This window comes from Triturus cristatus, chromosome 3_2 (genome assembly GCF_964204655.1).
Source record: "Triturus cristatus chromosome 3_2, aTriCri1.1, whole genome shotgun sequence".
NCBI lineage: Eukaryota > Metazoa > Chordata > Amphibia > Caudata > Salamandridae > Triturus > Triturus cristatus.
The window spans coordinates 926,204,274-926,225,807 of record NC_140584.1 but is presented as its reverse complement, the minus strand read 5'-3'; the positions used below and the strand labels follow the sequence as shown (position 1 = coordinate 926,225,807).

The 21,534-nt window shown below is 48.5% G+C and overlaps 1 protein-coding gene across 2 annotated transcripts in view; it reads right to left on the bottom strand.

The window, feature by feature from the left end:
* The window catches only part of CLTC (clathrin heavy chain), an 853,725-nt gene that overhangs the window by 259,260 nt on the left and 572,931 nt on the right, over positions 1 to 21,534 (bottom strand). For both annotated transcript variants that reach the window (XM_085649401.1, XM_085649400.1), the window contains exons 23-24: positions 10,390 to 10,554; positions 9,799 to 9,906 (exon numbers count right to left, since the gene is read on the bottom strand). In XM_085649401.1, coding sequence (XP_085505527.1) covers positions 9,799 to 9,906; positions 10,390 to 10,554 — 273 coding nt within the window. The remainder of the gene's footprint in view (positions 1 to 9,798; positions 9,907 to 10,389; positions 10,555 to 21,534) is intronic.

Below are 21,534 nucleotides of genomic sequence, written 5' to 3'. Positions count from 1 at the left end.
ATCCAACTTGCTGGCTGCATGGATTACAAAAGTCAGGTGGTACACAGTCTCTAATGTATAAGGGATTTGCTGGTGCTGCTATATATTTTACTGGTTTTTTAAAATTCTCACTGAGCACCTGTTCATACTTTTGAGCGTTAACAAGAACTGCACATAGCACACTATTTTGCACAGTCTCAACCACAAATTCCTCTTCCATCACATGCAATTTGATTTTAGGGTAGTAAGTTGGTCTTTGGATAATCACATGGTATGCAGTGGTGTCATCTGGTGCGAACGGGTAGGGTGCCAAAGACAGATCTTGATGATGATGAAGAAGAATTTATAAAGCGCGACAAATACCCTGGGGTGTCTAGGCGCCGCCTTTAATATATACAGATCAGGATGAAGTAAGGCGAGAGAATTATGCCTTACAAAGCCAGGTTTTAAGGCCCTTTCTAAATTGTAATAGGCTGGGCTCTTTTTTTTAGCGTGGTTGGCAGAGAGTACCATTGGCAGGCAGTTGTGGCCATGAAACTCTTACCACCCCACCTAGCCCTGCTGACTCTAGGAGCAATTACGTTTCCATGTTGGGCAGATCTAAGGGATCTTACAGGAGTATATGGCTTTAAAAAGTTTGCCAACAGCATTGGCCCCAAGTTTTTGAGAGATTTAAAGGCGATGCAGAGTGATTTAAATGGGATCCTCTTGGCTACCGGTAGCCAGTGAAGACGGACTAAGGCTGTGGAAACTGAGTCAAATGTAGAAACAGTACTCTTGCTGCAGCATTCTGAATTTTTTTTATAGTATGGTTAGGAGCACTGGATAAAAGGGTGTTACAATAGTCCTATCTTGAGGATATCAGCACTGATACCTGGAGCTCTTCGCTCTGTTCGTGCCAATGGCAGACCATCATCCTTCGGGAGCAGCTCCTCAAAGGTATGGAAGATCTCTGAAAGGCTTGGGTTCGAATCTAGGTTTACTGATTGTAGTGCTGAGTATGATCGCAAGGCTGACCAAGCTGGTGTGCTACTGTCTCCAGGCGAGTGACTTGGGACAAGAGAAGGATCTAGGTTGCACTAACATAAGCCTCCTCTCCTTTTGGGTACATAAGACCAGATAATATTTCTTGTGGAGGACATGTCAGAATGAACCCTGTGAAGGTTTTGATTTAAATTCTCCTCTGTCTGATGTTAGGTTGCTATCCCACCGCAGATATGGCCTCACTGGGCATCAGGACATTTATCAATGCTGGTTTTAAAGCAGATTTCAGTTCTCTTGCTGGTGTGTCCGTATCTCAGTGCCAAGATGTGAGGCTCAACAGGCTGATGGTGATGAGTCTTTAGAGCCGTGAAAGGTGTTTAGGGCATAGATCGCTTGGGAACAGTGCTCAATTAAAATTGTCGAGGCCTCTTGTGCTGCGACATAGGGCTCTTAGCATGGCTCTTTCAAGGCCATGGTTTACCCTTGAGCTGAGGCTTCACTAAGACGAAGCCCGGAAGGAAGACCATTGGCTGGTGTTAATGGTGGGACCCGAGGTGCAATCTGTTTTCTGGGTGTGGGCTTCAATGTGGCCCTGGAGATGGATCCTCCCCAAAGTCAGAGTCCTCAGAGGATCGGTACTGTGTCCGCACCTATCAAAGGGCCTCAGTTTCTCTCAATGAAAAGGTATCCTCGATCCCAAACTTAGTCACTGTCTTGGGATAGCTCCAGCACCATAGCATACTCCCCACCGGTCCCTCCTGTAACGGACGGCCTGTTTGTTTTTGGAGTCCAGGGAGCTGAATTATTTAATCCTTTGTGGTACCGTGCTTAAGCCAAGTATGCATACATTATATGGAGTAGTTTCTTACCTGTAACTCCAGTTCTGTAGTAGGGGTATCTCTGTTATAGTCATAATCTATGAATAGTCCCGCCCATGTGCGGGGACCCCGGAGCAATCAAAAATATCTCTTAAGCTGTCCTGCATTTGCAAACCTGCAGAGACACTTAAGAGACAGACAAAATAATACAGCCTAATCACAATATGGCTGCACTGGCCAGCACTTCCTCTGAAGTGAAAACAAAAGCCAAAATAAAGTTTAAATGTCACTTTTATTCACATTTGACATGTTCCTTTATTAGCTCACACTCCCTTCACCAAAATCCCTTTAAACAATACAGAGGAAGGGGTGGACAGACAAGCCCTATAGGCTGTCATTATGTGTCTGCTAAAGGGATACCGTGCCTTTAAGGAACTCTCCAGAGACCCCCGGTATCCCAGGATGCACAGCCAAAGCAAGTTACTTTCAGTTCTTTTTGAAGGTGTATAACAGGCCTGGTACTGCCAGTTTACTCCACCGGGGAGGAGGGAGGGTCGCTTATGACTATAACAGAGATACCCCTACTACAGAACTGGAGTTACAGGTAAGAAACTACTCCTTCTGTAGTAGGGGATCTCTGTGTATAGTCATAATCTATGAATAGAATGGCAAGCCCATCCCAACCAACAAACAGCGGTGGGGTAAAAAACCAAACACCAACAAATTACTGTGCAAACAAATTCCTCAGCGAAGCCTGTCCAACCTGCGCATCTGCCCTAGCATCAGAATCCAGGCAGTAATGCTTTGTAAACGTATGGACCGACTTCCAGGTGGCAGCCTTACAAATGTCAGCAATTGGAACATTCCTAAGCAAAGCTGTAGTCGCTGCTTTGCCCCTAGTCTAATGCGCTGTAGGCTTACCCCCTAACGTCTTATTAGCTTTCTGATAACAAAGCTGAATACAGGACACAATCCATCTGGAAATGGACTGTTTTGAGGTAGCTAGACCAGTTCTTACTGAACCATAATTTACAAACAGTTGATCCGACCTGCGGATGTCTTTTGTCTTATCTAGATAGAATTTCAACACTCTACGCACATCTAATGAATGCAGAGACCTCTCCGCCGGAGGAGGGATGCTGAAAAAATGTAGGCAAAGTTATCATTTGATTTACATGGAAATCCGATATCGCCTTAGGCAAAAATTTAGGATGAGTACGCATTACCACTTTAGAAGCATGAAACACAGTATACGGCTCTTGACAACACAGAGCCTGAATTTCACTTACCCTCCTGGCCGATGTAATGGCCACAAGGAAGGCAGCTTTCCATGACAAATGCTGCAAAGAAGCCTTATGGATAGGCTCAAAAGGCTCCCTCATCAATCTGGACAACACCACGTTCAATTCCCATGGTGGCGAAGGTAGTCCAACAGGGGGAAACACCTTACGCAACCCTCCAAAAAATCTTTAATCACAGGGATTTGAAAAAATGAGGTTTGGGAAGGGCCCTTTCTATACGCAGTCAAAGCTGCGAGATGAACTTTTATAGACTGGAAATTAAGCCCAGATTGAGCTAACTGCAGCAGATAAGGCAAAATAACATCTTCTTTACAGGATGTAGGGTCAATGTCCTTTGCCGTGCACCATAAGCAGAATCTCTTCCACTTATAGGCGTAAGAAGTCCTTGTAGACGGTCTCTTCGCCTCTTTCAAGATCTCCATACAGTCCTGAGGTAGGTTCAAGTGTCCATACTGTACTAGCTCAGGAGCCATGCTGCCAAACTCAAGGACGAGAGATTGGGGTGAACCATCTGTCCTCCGAACTTCGTGAGAAGGTCCGGCCGACACGGCAGGCGCCGGTGTGGCAGAACAGACCGGTGAAGAAGGTCGGTGAACCACCATTGCCTCGGCCACTCCGGAGCAATCAGGATCATCCTGTCTCTGGATTGCGACAGCTTGATCAGCACCGCCGGAATCAGGGGAATGGGTGGAAAGGCGTAGAGAAAGCTGTTGGACCAGCTGATCCATAGGGCATTCCCCAGTGTCCCTGGTTGGTAGTACCTGGACGCGAAGTCGCGGCATTTGCTGTTTTCTGCCGTAGCGAACAGATCGATGTCCGGAGTGCCCCACTCTGCGAAGACGTCTCCGAGCACGTCGTCGTTTAGCACCCACTCGTGATTTTCTTGGGCGAGGCTGCTGAGCGCATCGGCTTGGGCATTCTGCACTCCCGGCAGATGGGTTGTCGTGATCGTCAGGTTTCTGGCCACCAGCCAATTCCAGATCGTCTGTGCCTCCCGAGACAGCGTGCGTGAACGGAAGCCCCCCTGCTTGTTGAGGTAGTACATGGTAGTAGTATTGTCCGTCTGAACAAGCAGGGAGTTCGTCGTGAAGGAGGGATGGAACGCCTTCAGGGCCAAGTGTACTGCTCTGAGTTCCAAAAAGTTGATGTGGTAAGTCATCTCCGTCTGCGACCATATCCCCTGAATCTGAAGAGGGCCCGAATGCGCTCCCCAGCCCTGGAGAGACGCATCGGTCACTATGGTCTGGACCGGAATATCCTTGTGGAAAGGAGTCCCCTTGCAAACATTCTCTGAGGAGCACCACCATTTCAGAGATTGGAGAGCGTGTTGGGACAGATGAATCTTGTTCTCCCAACGCCCCCGCCTCTGGTCCCATTGATCCTCCAGACATTCCTGCAGAGGCCTCATATGCAGACGAGCATTGGGGGTGAGAAAGATGCATGAAGCCATCGACCCCAGCAAGGAAGACACCGTCCTCACTGGCGGAGAGTAAGCTGAGAGGAGGTGCAGGGCCTTCCCACGGATCGATAAGCGTCTCTCCTCCGAAGGACACACGCTTGCGTTCAAGGTATTGACTGAGGCCCCCCAAGTACTGGAGACACTGCACAGGGATCGGCACTGACTTCGACATGTTGATGTGCAGTCCCAGGCGATGCAGCAAGGCAGCTGTGCTGTTGAAGTGACACTGGGCTTCCCGGTACGTGGAGGCTTTGATCAGCCAGTCGTCCAGGTATGGATACACAAACACCTTGCTCTTCCGCAAGTGTGCTGCCACCACTGCCATGCACTTGGCGAACGTCCGTGGGGCAGACTTCAGACCAAACGGGAGTACTGTATACTGGTAATGGTTGTTGCCTACCAGAAACCTCAGGAACTTGTGATGCTTTAGTGCGATCGGCACATGGAAGTAAGCGTCCTGCAGATCTATGGCGCACAGCCAGTCTCCTCGATGCAACTGAGGGTAAATCTGATGCAGGGACAACATACGGAACTTCCCTCTGCGGATCCACTTGTTTGCTTGACGCAGATCCAGAATAGGCCTGAACTCGTTTTTGTCCTTTTTTCTGACGAGAAAGAACCTGGAGTAAAGACCTTTTCCTTTTTGCCTCAAAGGAACAGCTTCTATGGCCTTCTTTTCCAACAGAACATCCACCTCCCGCTGGAGCTCCCGCACCATGTAGGGAGAGCGCACTGGTGGAATCTGTGGAGGCGGGCTGGTGAAACGAAGACTGTATCCATTGCAAACAATATTCAGCACCCACTTGTCCTGAGTTATTGTCCTCCACTCTGCCAGGTAGTGTTGAATACTTCCCCCCCACCGGAGCAGGTAACGGATGAGGGGGAAGTGACCCTTCAGGGCTTCGACCCGGCCGGGCCTTTGTTCCCCGACGAGGATTGATGCTGACCCCTGCCCCTCTGGCGCTTCTGAAAGGACTGCCTGGGGAACTGTTGCTGTTGTTGCTGGTGCTGTTGCTGGTGACCAGACTGACGCCCTTGACCTCGTTGCTTCGAATAGCGCCTGCCATAGGAGCGGAACGACCTCTTCTGCTCCTTGGGTCTTTCCAACCCCACGGCCTTCAGGGTCTCCGCTTCGGCCTTCATGCGGGCCATCTCGTCATCCGCATGAGATCCGAACAGCGTCGTGCCGGAGAAAGGCAAATTGGCGATCTTCTGCTGCGCCTCAGGCTTCAAAGAGGTGAGCCTCAGCCAGGAATGCCTCCTCATGTGTACCCCGTGACAGTACCCATGGGCCGCCAGCAACGACACATCCCCCGCAGCACTAATGATCTGGTTAGAGACCATCATGCCCTCGTTCAGAACCTCCTGGAAATCCTCCCTTTTATCCCTAGGCAAGGAGGCAGCAAACTGTTGCAAGGAGTCCCAAAGTGACCGGTCATAGCGACCCAACAGAGCGGAGGCGCTAGCAGCCTTCATCGTGGTGGCCGACGTGGAGCACACTCTCCTCCCCAAGGAGTCCATCTTGCGACTCTCCTTATCCGGAGGGGCCGTGGAAAAGGGCGTCGTGGAGTGTTGTTTACGAGCCGCAACCACAATGACCGAGTCCGGGGGAGGGTCCACCCTGAGGAACGCCGGGTCCGAATCCGGGGCCCTGTACTTTTTCTGCAGTCTTGAGGGAGCCGACTTCACCACGGCTGGTGTTAAGAAGACCTCCATGGCTGGCTCCTCCAACCCCGGGACCAAAGGAAGGAGGGGACGTGACAGATGAGCCTTGTGCAATGTTTCAAAGATCACCGAGGTAGTGGGCACCGGGACTGCTACCGAGATCCCCAATTTCGCCGCTCCCCTCATCAGCACCTCCTGGAAAGTGGCCACATCATCCACCGGCGAGATTCGGGTAGGCGGTGTCTCCGACAGTGAGGGAGAGAAACGTCCAGTGCCAGAAGAGTCCGTCCTCGTGCCTCTGGAACGAGATCTATATCTCCGCCGTCCGTGTCTTGTGCGAGTGGACGACCTGCGTCTACTCCGTGACCTCCGTCGAGAGCGAGACCTCGGTCTTCGTGGAGCCTTAGGAGTCGCCGGTCGCAGAGGAGACGGCGGAGGAGGAGTGGGAGGAGGAGGAGGAGGAGGAGGAGGAGGAGGAGGCGGAGGAGGAGGAGGAGGAGGACGCTGAGGCAGCGGCTGAGAGAGAGGCTGCGGGGCTCCATTACTCCGTGCAGGAGAACCCGGATCAGCACTGTCCGGACTCTCGTCCACCCTTCTCTTGGCGGGCCTGTCCCGTCTCGAAAAGCGCGAGGTGGAGCGCCGCCTTCTCCCAGATCCACGACTGGAGATTGTAATCACCGAAGACGTGTCACCAGTTGTCCTCGACGTCGAACTGAACGTCGACCTCGTACAGTGTCTCTTCGCCGATCGCCTTCCCCCCCTCGACGAACGGCCTCTCGAAGTCGACGGCGAGCGGTGTCTCTTCGCCGATCGCCTTCCCCCCCTCGACGAACGGCCTCTCGAAGTCGACGGCGAGCGGTGTCTCTTCGCCGATCGCCTTCCCCCCCTCGACGAACGGTCTCTCGAAGTCGACGGCGAGCGGTGTCTCTTCGCCGATCGCCTTCCCCCCCTCGACGAACGGCCTCTCGAAGTCGACGGCGAGCGGTGTCTCTTCGCCGATCGCCTTCCCCCCCTCGACGAACGGCCTCTCGACGTCGACGGCGAGCGGTGTCTCCTAGACGTCGACCTTCGTCGCCCCGCCGGCGAGCCTCGTCTCGACGTCGATCTCCTCCGCTTCGACGGCGACCTGTGCCTCGACGGCGACCTGTGCCTCGACGGCGACCTGTGCCTCGACGGCGACCTGTGCCTCGACGGCGACCTGTGCCTCGACGGCGACCTGTGCCTCGACGGCGACCTGTGCCTCGACGGCGACCTGTGCCTCGACGGCGACCTGTGCCTCGACGGCGACCTGTGCCTCGACGGCGACCTGTGCCTCGACGGCGACCTGTGCCTCGACGGCGATCTGTGCCTCGACGGCGATCTGTGCCTCGACGTCAGTCGACGGTGTCTCGGCGTCGATGTCGTTCCAGGGGGCTCGGTACGACGTCGATGGTGTGTCGACGTCTACTGCGGAGACTTCAACAGCGACCCGGTCCCGGGTCTCGCCGGCCCCTCTCTCGACGTCGAACGCCGAGAATGCCGAGATCCAGAGCCCTGGATCGACGGCGAACATACAGTTGCTTTATCCCTCGCCGTCGACGTCGTCGCCTTCGACGTCGAACGCGACCTACCAGCCGGTAGGCGCCGTTTCTGCCCTTTTTTCTGCCCGGAGGTCCCTCCAGTGGCTGAAGCATGGGCAGAGGAAGGGGAAGGAGATCCTCCGAGCCCCGAAGTCCCACCTGTCCGCCGCTCCTCTTGTCCCTGGAGGCGAATCTTCTCCCTGTCCCTCAGGGTCCTCTTGGAGAAGTTCTTGCAGATGGCACATGCAGCAGGGACATGAGATGATGACAAGCAGAGGATGCAGACATCATGTGGGTCCGTCTTGGCCTTCTTCCTCCCACATTCAGGGCACTTATCAAATAAAGCCATGTTAAAAGTGGCCAAACTGCCCCAAATTGCAGGATGCAATAGAGGAAGGCGCTAGACGTCGAGTGAACAAACTATTTATACAAAAATATCAAATATTATCCAAATATCCACCCAAAGGGTAGAGCTCAAGCTCCAGGGTCCTGCAAGCAGGAGCCGGAAAAAAGAACTGAAAGTAACTTGCTTTGGCTGTGCATCCTGGGATACCGGGGGTCTCTGGAGAGTTTCTTAAAGGCACGGTATCCCTTTAGCAGACACATAATGACAGCCTATAGGGCTTGTCTGTCCACCCCTTCCTCTCTATTGTTTAAAGGGATTTTGGTGAAGGGAGTGTGAGCTAATAAAGGAACATGTCAAATGTGAATAAAAATGACATTTAAACTTTATTTTGGCTTTTGTTTTCACTTCAGAGGAAGTGCTGGCCAGTGCAGCCATATTGTGATTAGGCTGTATTATTTTGTCTGTCTCTTAAGTGTCTTTGCAGGTTTGCAAATGCAGGACAGCTTAAGAGATATTTTTGATTGCTCCGGGGTCCCCGCACATGGGCGGGACTATTCATAGATTATGACTATACACAGAGATCCCCTACTACAGAATGTCTTACCACAAGGAACTTGCAGTTGCATTTAGGGCAGCAATGGAAGGGTGCTTTCAATATAGCCCACCCCTGCCAAGAGTTATTCTCGTAAAAGACCTTTTCTTGATCTGTTTTGGTCAATTCATAAGCGGTTGATAATAGTACAGTGTCCTCATTTCTTGCTTCAAGAAATGTTGGTACTTGTAGTCGAACATAAAAGCTTGGAGTTTCGAAAAGTACATCAGAAAACAATGGTGGAGAAAAGAAAAGGTGATGTGGCATTGTGGGATATGGGAAGTAATCACGGGCCACCTCAAACCGAAACCTTTAGTTTGAACAAAAAATTGTAAAATTAGCACCAAACACTAGATGGCAGGAGTGTGCTAAGTGTGATCTAGAGTAGCACATGCAGCAGCCTCTGAACGGCTGTTGGTAAAATGTCAGATGGGAAATCCTTTTCTATCAAAAGAATTGTGAAAAGATGAATAAAAGAACTAAACCAGCTTCCAGTAAGAAGGGATGCCAAGGCTGCTGGGAAGTTTAAAGGTACATTTACATTTTGGTGAACTACTTCAGATCTCACTCACTTCAACTCACTTTCTTTACTTTTGTCCTTTAAAAAGATTTCAGGAAATATAGTTTCGACAATCTAGTTTAGCACTATTGGTTAATTCAATAGTGGTGCAAGAGTGTGTATACATATACAAATAAAATATTGTCTCATACAGAAAAAGATCTATTATAAAATTGCTCCAGGTATCCACGCATCGGTGAAGATCCCATGATGAACAATTATGCCACTTTGAAAGCAAACATTTGTATACAACCCATATGAAAATGTTTCACTACGTAGGTGGACACATGCCTCCATGAACTAGAAGCATTCTACGTGTTTATGCAGCCTTTACTCAATCAAGCAATAACATACCACAAAGACTTTGGCACCTAAACCAATCTTCTAGCTTTCATAAAATTACTTCGAAGTCAGTCTTCTGACTGGAAGCATCCGCTCACCAAAAAAAGAAATGCAATTGTGTCTGTATGGTTTTGCTATATGTACATGTACAATCTGGCATGGTTAAACCTTCATCTCAGACCCCCCCCCCTTACCTGATAATAGTTAATTAACTCCTCCAGTTCATCTGCATGCACCACTATATGGAGACCACACATCTGGGCCAGCCGGAACTCTTTCCCATCGACACAAGCAAAACAGACCTGCAGTTCAGGAGACATTGAGGCAATGTTATCACTTCATTGACCATGTGCCATCTAGAATAGTTAGCTTGCGTAGGTTTATCATACTGAACACCTATTAAACTGATTAAAATAAAAACGTTAAATATTAATCAAATATTGTATTGAAACTTTCTTTTGAAAGGTAATCTTCCAGTGAATGTTTCTTACAAAGAATTCTTAAAAATATATATATAATTATGCTTCAACTGCCCTAATCAAAGATGCCACAAGCTTGGACAAAGAGAAAGACATGCATATTCTGCCAAAAATACCCAACTGGAAGGAAGAATATGTTGTGCTAATTCTTTGTTGATAAATATAGCTGATTTGAATGATCAATTCTTGCAAAACAGTTGCGAGGAAATCTGTTCTATGAATTGCCTATAATTTCTACAAAGTCTACACTGCTTCATGCATGAGATCAACAAATATTCCAACATAAGTTTCTGCAGTTTTGTTCACCTCTTTCCATGTGCGGGTGCTGTTGGCTTTCCGGGCTCCATCTACAGCAGCTTGGTATTCTCCGAGATGCACCAGTGTGGAAGCCAGGCGCCCAAAGTTGGAAACATTGTTGTACAGCAACTTTGCAGCATCATACATTTTCTCATCGTAGCAGCGATCACCAACCTAAAGCATTTTTATGGGGTGAAAAAAGCAAAGATAAGGATGGAAAAACTCATCTATATCAAAAGTTGCATTTCTTTAAATGTTAACAATACACTCATCAATATCTGAATCAGGGGTCTCCAACCTTTTCTAGAACAGGAGCTACTTATGTTCAATAAAAATCATGTCGAGCTACTATTATTAATAGTGTTCTTTTTAGACAACATTCGTTGCAAAGCAAGAAAGGCTTTATCAACTAAATACATTTTGGAAATTCCACAATTTTTTCAAAAAAATTGTAAGAGCACTGAAAAACATTTTCATCTTGAGTACACACTTTTCAATTTCGGAATGCATATGTTAATTCATCCAAGCAATAGCCTCTAATTTAGTAGGCTGGGCTGCACATAGGAGAGCTACTTACAGGTGGGTTAAGAGCTACCAGTAGCTCACGAGCTACTCGCAGATGCCCGATCTAAATGACGGCAGGGTGAAACGGAGTGAACCAGACACAGGGTTCAGTATATCACATCTAATGTCAAAATAACACACTGATCATATTCTTCTTGGTGGTGAAACTCTGGTAGTCATGTAGCTTATTTTACTATTATGCTAGATTCCATCATTCTACCATAGTCTATCTTGATTTGGGTATTTTGTACTAACAGTTATCCATACCATTTTGAATCCTGAAGAGAGATTAGTGCTATCCAACAAAACCTATCAGCACTGCCAGGATGCTATGCATTTCGCAGGGAGCCTCTACAGTGAAAACAATGCAAGTACACTGCCACACCTTTCAAATTGTTCTCTGTCACAAATCAACATGTACTTCATGCATACTGGTAAATGGTGGAACATTTGTGTGACATCAAGCCCTGCATTAAAGGCAAGTTTTAAAAATTCTAATCTAGTGTTTAAGTCTAGTTTCTAAATCTCCTACCCTCTTCCATACAAATGCCCCTATAGCAAACGTGGCAAAGAAAAATGTTCACTGCATATTAATGCCACATGCAGTGATGCTGGATGTACATTTTGTATTTCATCCAGAGAAGGTGCTTACATGCAATGAGACAATATCACTGCACAAACGTGACTACAGGCCAGTTGAAAAGGGAGGGTACAAGTCTATCCGCCTCCAGTAGATCTCGGAGCATACAATAGTGTCATATGATACAACTGTCAAAAGTACTATACATGAGATTCAACACAACTGGCACCAGGGGTCAACAAGTTAGACTTGTTAGGACACAAACTGCAGCAGTCGTTCTTAAAAGACATTTAGTACGGTGCCCTAGAATAGAAACATTAAACCCAAGCTACAATGACCTTCGAATTCGAAGCAACATCCTTTTTCCGTTCGTCATCTTCTAAATTCAAAATGGTACTTAGACTCAAAATGATTTAAAGAATGTGCCACAGTGAGCATTATGTATTTTACAATAGATATTTATACTTCTTGAGAAAAAAATACAAACTGGTCAGGCTGTCAAACAAATGTAAAATTCTTCATCTATTGGTTATAATATATTCTACAAAAGTACTCCAATTGCTCCTATGCACAGAACTCTGAGAAGATTATAACGAGGGTGAGGAAATCATGGAAGGTGACCGCTAAAGGGATGGGAGTGGATTATTGGGGTAGAGTAAGGGGGACATATTGAATAAGGTGTGTGGTGGGGAGAGTCCAAAAAGAGTTCATTTTATTGTTATATATAAGGTGGGTAAGCAAATGCAGTGTGTGGTATGCTATTTTTGTGTACCATTGTTTATTGTGAGGAGGAGCATCATGACTCATGAGAAGCTAAGATCGAGTGAGATGCAGTGCAGTGCCCTGCCCATCCTCAGATATGGTAATAAATAGCTCATACTCTCCACAACTACATATATTCCTTATATCTTGCCATTTTTCATGCATATCTGGTTTAACAAAACATTTAACCAAAACCAGAATTCATGGGGTTAAATTATTTTCTTATGCCCAGTTTTGTGTACTGTGATTATATACATACACACATATATATATATATATATATATATATATATATATATATATATATATATATATTACCTACTGGCGGTCGCCAGTAGGTAGTTATAGTTAGGACCACGTTTCCATAGGAAAACCGCAACATTCTATTTTGAATAACTTTGGCGCCGGTCGACGAATCCTCGCGAAATTTTCAAAACTAATGGGGCACTACGCTCCGCTCCTACCCTGAAAGTCTCGGGGGGATTCGTCAAGCGGGGGCTGAGATAAAAGGGGGGTCCCAAAACGCGTTTTTCCCATGCATTTTTCCATAGGACCTTTAGACACAGCTACAGCCCGAACGGCTGAACAGAGTTCCTTGAAATTTGGCAGAGAGGTAGTCTACAGGTCAAGGAAGTGCCTTTTGTAGGTTTGGTGTAAATCTGTTCAGTAGATTCTGAGAAAATAGCCTTTAAATCAATATATATATCTGAGCCAGCTTACGGTGCGCTTACCGTACGCGTACGGTGACGTGCGCGATTCTGATTGGCTGTTAAATCTTAGTAAACATTCGAATCGGTCGAAACCAGGAAGCGGCGGCCGCCATTTTCTCTCTCGCACTCTGAGTGGGGCAGCATAAACAAAGACAAAAAACATCTAAAGGGGCAGTATATTCAGTTCTTAACCACCCAGCATTGATATAGGTGTCCCCAAACAACCCCCAAGGCCAAAAAAACAATTTATTTTTTTTCGAAAAATCGCCAATTACGCTTACCGTACGCGTACGGTAAAAATTATTGAAAAAAAAATAATTATCCACACACTCTCTACCCCGTGTGCAAATGGTGCCCGAAGAGCACCATTTGTGCACGGCTGTGAGAAGTTGGCCTGATGTATGATGTCACTAGTTCTAGTGTACACCTTATATCAGTCCAAATACCCTTATGGTGATTGGTTGTAAAGTCAACCTTATAGACCAGCTATCCTAGTGGTAGCATGGACAAGAGCAGTCTTAGGCTAAACTCTGAATGGCATGTGAAGCCAGCTGTGATACCATATATAATCCCTTGAATACCAAATGAAAGGACACCACAACAGATATATATATAAAATAAAGTGTATTTATTCTAAGCAACCCTCAGCACTCTTTATGAGATTAGAGGTAAGTACAACACAGTCTTATTTATGCATACATTAAGTCACACAGGTAAGTAATACAGTTAGGCCCTAGGGGCCACGCAAACCATATACTAAGTAAGTGGTATAAGAACCACTGTCACGGAAATAGAATAGGCCTAGGCCTAGGGAATCGCTGGGGCTACACTACACTAGCGTTAGTTAGGAAGTGGGAGGCCCATGGGATTCGTGTGCAGAGTGGAAACACTCACGCGTAATGCGTAAAAGTCAATAGCAATAGTAAAGTTTAGAAAACGGTAGATTTAGGACACTTCCGGAGTAGCTAGGAAGTTGAGACTTGAAAACTAGACACTAGGATAGTCACTATCCTGATGAGCACCGGAGTACCCAAGTTACCTAGCCCACAGGCTGCGGGTGCATAGGGGTGAAGATGCGTCGTTTTCGTCGTCGACTCCTATGGATGCCTGAAGAAAGATGCTGACAGGCAGTCAGGGGAGAGTGTCCGGTGGATCCCAAGGCTGGGATCAAGAAGAGAAGAAACCTGCAAGCAGAAGGGACAGAGTCAAGGTCACTAGCCAGTGACCACGTGGAACCAGGAAGGAACCAGGCGATGTCGTGAAGATTGCAGGTGAAGGTGAAGCTTGTCGCTGCAGCCAGGAGGACCAGGAAGCGTCGAGGACGACCAGGACCAGGAGGCGAGCTGTCCCACGAAGGCTCTTGCTGTCGGCGGCGTCGAAGTTGGACTAGGACTCACCAAGCCTTGGCAAGCGGAATCCACGAAGAACGAAGGACTTGCTTCTGGTGCAGACCAGGAAGGTCTGGGGTGCTTCTTCTTTGCAGAGAAGCGGGAGCCAGTCTGGAGGAGCCAAACCAGCGCAGAAGATTTCAGGGTGCGTCGTCACAAAGGCCACTAGCCAGCGGGCAAGCAACCGGACAGACGCGGCAAGCAGGAAAATGCTGAAGGGCCCCACGCAGGACTCGTGGAGTGTGGGGGGCTGATCTTCGGTGCAGATGGTGCTTGGGGTTGGGGCTTCTCAATCCCCGGTGCACAACTTCGAGGGTACCTCAGAAGCTGCGCTTTAAGTTACTAGCCACTTTTCCCAGGTAGCCGGTCCCACGTCGCTCGTCGCCTCCACGGATCTCAGCTTTGCTGTCGATGTGGATCAGGGTCGGAGAAGTCTGGAAGTCAAGGCTCTGGTCAGGCTCTGCAGTCGGTTCCTCGTAGAACGTGGGCAAAGCAAAGGGTAGTCTCTTGATGGTGCCTGTTTGCACAGGGTAGCCACTCCTTGGCCACAAGGGAGATTCTTCAGTCTTCTTCTTTCGTCGAATGTCGAAGGTCCAGAGTTTCTGTTCAAGTTTGCAGGTTCAGGATAATCTAAAGTCTTGAGGCCCAACTCCCACTCTTATACTAATCTGGGGGGCTGGGATACCTGCTAGGTCACGCCTTATGGGTGGGACCTGGGAGGGGGTGGTTACACCCACTTCCCTTTGTCCAGTTTCGCGCCAGAGCTGGGGCTGGAGTGCCCCAGCGCCGGTTTGAACTGGACTATGCAAGGAACACCTTGTGTGCCCCAGGCATGTCTCATTCCTTTCAGCCCACCCTGCCCCAATACACTAAAGGCTGTCTGGGGAGGTGCTAGCACCTCCCCAAGCAGGAAACCTATTGTCCAGGCCTCCCTGGCTGGGATCACTCCCAGCTGCAGGAGGTCAGACTTGTGTCGTGGCAGCAGCATCCATTTTGTGATGCTGAGGCTTTGGTCAGAGGCTAACAGTTGAAGTATGATTTTAACATGTCTTTCCCTCTAGAAGGGGGGAATAATATTCTCATGTCCAGAAATGGCATGGGGGTATTATTCCACAGTGTTAGACACCTTACACGACATGTTTCGATAAAGCCAAACCATAGTTACCATAACCGTCTAAGATTATAAGGCACTTTAAGAGTATATGGTAGGCTATATCATAGAACAGCTATAAGGACAAGGTTCCGAAAGCTGCAGACAGGCTCAGCTCATGCTAGAGCACCATCTCACATGTTACCAAGCACTCTGCCTCCAGGATTGTCAAGGCCTGCCATAGGAGTGACTGATAGGTACACATGTGTCTATATGTAAGTTAGGTATAGGAATACTACACCTAAGCAAGGGGTGATTACACGACCTTGCCCCAGCTGAGTGATCAGCCAGTTGTGTCAAAATGGAAGGCCAGGGGTGGCATAATACATGCTGCAGCCCCTGGTAGGCCTAGGGTACACCTATGCCCTGGGTACCTAGGGTACACTGTACAGGGGCCAATAAGGTGATCCTATCCAAATGGGTTATGCACCTAAAGTACATAGTATTAATTTAGAGAGAGAACAGCAGGGCTGTGGGTCTGATTAGCAGGCCCACAGCCACATCTAAGTCGAAAACCAGTAAAGCAAAAGCAAAAAGTGGGGGTGAACATAGAAAGCAGACCCTACTCTCCTACAACGGCATATACCTCGTAGGAAATGACTAAAGAAAACCTTTCACAACGAAGCGCATAATATGTCCCCCATGTGCGCACGGGCGTACATGGCCCATCCCGCGTAACGTGGGCACGCGGTGCGCGCAGCGCACCGCGTGACCACCGTGCGTGCACGGCACTAACTGCGTAAAGAGGATTGCGGTCGCGTGAGTTATAGTTGCCTGCACTAACTAGAACGGGGGAATTTCATTGGTTTTTTATCAGTAAAATGTCCAGCTAACTATAACATGTGTGAAACCTATGGTTTTTTCAGTGAAAATATATATATATATATATATATATACACACACACACACTGACAAATCAATCTGGGGGATTATAAGCGCACTACTCATGAGTGAGAGTCTCAAGGTGTGGGGGAGGTAAAGGGAGGGGGGCAGGGTGAGGGTCAGCAGGTCCGTTTCAGTCGAAGAGCCAGCTCTTCAGAGCCTTCCTGAAGGTGTTCAGAGAGGGGGTACGTCTGATGTCAGTGGGGAGCTCGTTCCAGATCTGGGCCACGATGTAGGAGAAGGATCTTCCCTCTGCTTTGCGGCTGAGCAGGGTTTTGGCGAGGAGGTTGGCGGAGCAGAGGTTTCGTTTGGGTACGTGGAGGGGGATTTTGTCATTGAGGTATTGGGGTCCGGTGTGTTGGCATTTGTAGGTATCTTGAAGGTAACTCTTCTCAATGGGGAGCCGGTGGAGATTGCATAGGTGTTGGCTGATGTGTTTGTGTCGAGGGATCCCGATGAAGAGACTAGCGGCGGTGTTCTGAACGGTCTGGAGCTTGCGTAGTATAGACTTGTTGATGTCGGCGGAGAGGGCGTTTCCGAAGTCCAGTCTGCTGGTAATAAGTGAGTGGGTGACTGCCTTCCATGCCTCTGGGGGGCAGAGGGGGGATCCATTTGAAAGTCTTGCGGAGGGTGTTGAAGCAGCTGGAGGTGACGGTGTTGACCTGTCGATTCATGGGAGGAGTGGAGTACAATGCTGAGGTTCTTGGTGTGGTCTGTGGGGGTAGGGTGTGTGCCGAGGGCGGTGGGCAACCAGTTGGTGCTCCATGCTGAAGGGATGGTTCCAAGGACTTCTGTCTTCTCCAAGTTGAGTTTAAGGCATCTGTTGCTCATCCTGGCTGCGACATCCTGCATTCCTTCCTGGAAGAAGAGTATGGTGGTGGTGGCGTCCTTGGTGAGTGAGAGGATGAGCTGGGTGTCGTCGGCGTAGGAGATAAGGCTGAGGCCGTGCTGTCGGACGATGGCAGCGAGGGTTTTCCTCAGTGGAGTCTCCGACGAACTATATATATATATATATATATATATATATATATATATATATATATATATACATATACATACATACATACATATACATACACACACACACACACATAGGTGTGTTTATTCGTTGTAGGTGTGAAAATAAATGTTGGGCAATAACATATGCTACTTAGAGCAGCTGTACTAATAAACATGTATTACTACAGTGCAAAGGTCAAGGTTATTATCACAGTACAGAAAACCGGACAAAGGAATACACTTTACAGCCGAGCGTTGTGCCGATCCTTGTACTTTTTGTAGATATCAAAATTAAATGTTCGGCGCAAGCGTTTTTGGAGTGAGCGCATACTTTCTACTTGCTGAGGGAAGAGAGAGTGTGAGTGTGTGTGTATACACACACACACACACTCAATTCCTGACTGAAGCCGGTGAACGAGGTTTCCTGGTGCATCAAAGCAAGATAACTTAGTGGGCATTTAGTCCCATTATGGAATAACAATTGGATGGAAACACGATGCAGGTTTCTTGATGTTCAGGGGCCGTAACAAACTGTGAAAGAACTAAGTTGACCTATTGGTTGGTTTTCTACCAACGGGAGAAACACGGCAATTTGAACCAACATTTTACTGTGTACGATAAGGATTAATTCACACTGAAGAAGGCATTACACTAAAATTAGTTTGTATAATTAAATCTGTTTAAATTGCCCCGCGAGGGCTCATACCTGTTTTTTTTTTTTTTAAACAATTTTTATTAGAAACAAAGACAGCAGCAGAGACAATTGCATTGACCATGTAGATGTGTTAGTCCCTACCATTTCCACTCTTCCTCAACGCACCCCGAACACACATGAGACCAGGGTAACTAAATTCAAACGCCGCCAGTCTCCCCCTCGGACAAACACTTGTATGTCTCAGAGTCAGGAGTCGCTGTGTCACTCTAGCTATTCTGGGCGCCTCCCCTCGTGTGCGGCTGTTTCTGCACTCACCCCACATTTACCCGCTGCCTCTCCCTCCTGAGCTCTATAGTCGGTGAGATACATATTTCTCCCCTATACTTATTCCATTTTCCCCACTTGCGGTCCCATTTACGTGGGCATCCCCTCCCTTTAAATACAGTTTTCTCGGCGAGCATGGCATGATCCATATCTTTATCCCAATCCATCATTAGCGGTATGCTGTCAATTCCCCACCTTCGGGCAAAATTCCGCTTAGCCAGACACCACCCCACGGTGACCCATTCTTGCTCAATCTGCGTGAGGTACGTCGCTTCCCAGATATTGAGAAGACACAGCATGGGTGTCGAGTGTATAGCCATTTGCCTGGTAACATTAGTCCAATATCTCTGTATGTGGGGGCATTCCCATAAAATATGCAGGAATGTTCCAGTCTGAGCGCATTGTCGAAGGCATAGTGAGTCGGGTCGCCAATTAAGTCTGTGTAGTAGAATAGCATCAAAGTACACTCGGTGTAGGATTTTAAGCTGCACCAGGCGAAGACGCATTGGGATAGCCACCTCTCTGGGTGAGGACAATGTCTCCCGCCAGTCCTCGTCGGCCAAGTCCCCTAGTTCTCCTTCCCAGGCCACCTTAAGTTTCGACATCGGATCCACCCGATTATTGATCAGTTTCCGGTATGTGAGTAATATGGCCTTTCGGTTCATTGGGTCCAACAGCCTCCAGGGGAGAGGAGTCCGGAATGGGCGCATTTTTAGTTCGGGCCGATTCTATGGCATGGCTTATCTGCAGGTAGCGAAACCCCTCCGATGAAGCTAACTGGTATCTGGCCTGAAGTTCCTGGAATGTTACCATTTTGCCTTTGTCCGATAGGTCGCCTACTTTGGAGATTCCGATCATCTCTCACTTATCGAATCCCACCGATATACTCAGTCTCCCCAGAATATCTGGCTCCCACAGAGGGGTAGCCTTCGTTAGGCGACCCCTCCATCCCATCCGATGTGGCACTCCATGCCACACTTCCACCGCGCGCGCCGTTGGGCCGGTCAGTCCCAATTTCTTATGATTGGTGCATAGAGCTCTATTATAGCCCCTTTTCCCCATTAACCAATGGTCTGTGCGGAAGCTCGGATCATCATGTCTCCCGAACACCCAGCTGTTAACGGCCGTCAGCTGCGAGGCCTGGTAATAAAGACGCAGGTCCGGCAATCCAATACCCCCATCAAATCATCCCATTGTTAACTTAGTCACAGCTATGTGGGGCGCTTTTTTGTCCCACAGTAAATCTCGCAATACAGTCTCAATCTGTGAAAAATAGGAGTTTGTGATCGGATTGGGTGTATTTTGTAACGCATAGAGGAAGCGCGGCAGGGCCAGCATCTTGTATAAGGACGCACGGCCCAGCAATGTTAGTGGAAGAGTTTTCCAATATACGACATCCGTTTGAAACCACCGTAACGCCCCCTGGAGATTCTTCTCGAAAAACAACGTGGTTGTGGTGGTGGTAAATATCCCCAAATAAAGAAAATCCTGGCCAGCCACCGGGATAGGGTAGCCTCTAGGGCTTTGAGGAGGGTCTCCCCAAAGGGAATACATCTGGGATTTAGTCCAGAGTGTGCCCCAAAAATATTAAATATATGGAGTATCCGGCGCAATGAACGAGCTGGGGAGGCAGGGTATAGTAAAATATCATCAGCATATAATGACATTCGGTCCTCGTGGTCTTCCGTCCATCTCATGCCTCTAATCCCGGGGTCCCCCCTTATCCACACCCCCAATGGCTCGAGAATCAGAGCGAACATCAGAGACGACAATGGCGAGCCCTGTCTTGTGCCTCGGCTGAGGGGGAAGGAGGTGGAGCGATAGTAATTTACCAAGACATGGGCTCTGGGTTGTGAATATAGCAACTGGACCCATCCCTTGAATTAAGGGCCGAAGCCCATTCGGTCTAGGACTGCAAACAGATACTCCCATGCCACGGTATCAAACGCCATTTGTGCGCCGAGTGCCAGTAGCATTGCCTCCTCCTCCAGGGTCTGCACCCGTCCTATGACCCCGTTGACCCTGTGCAGGTTACCCGCCGAATTACGTCCCGGCATGAATCCAGATTGGTCCGGGTGGATTAATTCTGGTAGGTAGGAGAGCAGTCGATTCGCCAGTAACTTGGCCAATATCTTTGCCTCAATTGCGATCAGAGAAATAGGTCTATACGACTGACACTCGTCCGCTGGCTTGCCGGGCTTATGGATTACCACTATCGCCGCCTCTCGTATGTCGTCTGGCAGAAGGGCGCGCTGGCAGCTTTCGTTGTATAGGTTGAGAAGATGAGGTGCTAGCATGGAGGCCATTGGCTTAATTAACTAAATCGGGAGACCATTGGGGCCCGCCGCTTTACCGGATCGAACATCTTGTATGGCCTCATGTACTTCCCCGGCGGACAGTTCCGCCTCTAGTGCCAAGCCGTCCTGCTCAGATAAACCCTTCACCTCAATAGTAGCTAGAAGGTCTGCTGCCCATGCCGCCTGGGAGGCGTCTGGGGCCTCGTATATTGTTTTATAGTGCTGAGCGAACGTTTCGGCGATCTCCCGTGGGTGTCAGTAATCTGGGTATCATTTGCACCCTTGAGTGCGCACACCCATCGTGCCGCCTGCTCTCTCCGTTTCAGCCATGTTAATAACTTTCCTGTATGTTCCCCCTGTTCATAAATACGATGGCAGCTGGCCAACATTCTCCCACCTGCGTCCTCTAGCAGTAGCTGTTTATAGTCTTGCCGTTTTATATTTAGTAAGTGTTGAGTATCCGCCTCCGGATCCCGGGAGTTCACCCCTTCAAGTCGAAGAATGTCTGTTTCCAACTCCAGAACTCTTCTACGGCGCTCGGCCCTATAGCCAGCAATCACCGACAATGCCCTGCCCTTAATGACCGCACCATATGCCCCCCACAGTGTGATCGCTGATGTGACAGAGTCAGTGTTTTCTGCAAAATAGTATTCCGTATCCGTCCTCAACGTGTCTTTAATGTGAGGGACCTTTAGTGCCCAGGATGGAAGTCTTATTGGGCCTGGCAGCGGTGGGTGCCGCAAACCCAGGACTGTAAACACAGGGGAATGGTCTGAGATCCCCCGCGCCAGACACTGGGAGTCCGAAAACTCGTGGATGTGCTGTGCATGTATAGACAGGTAA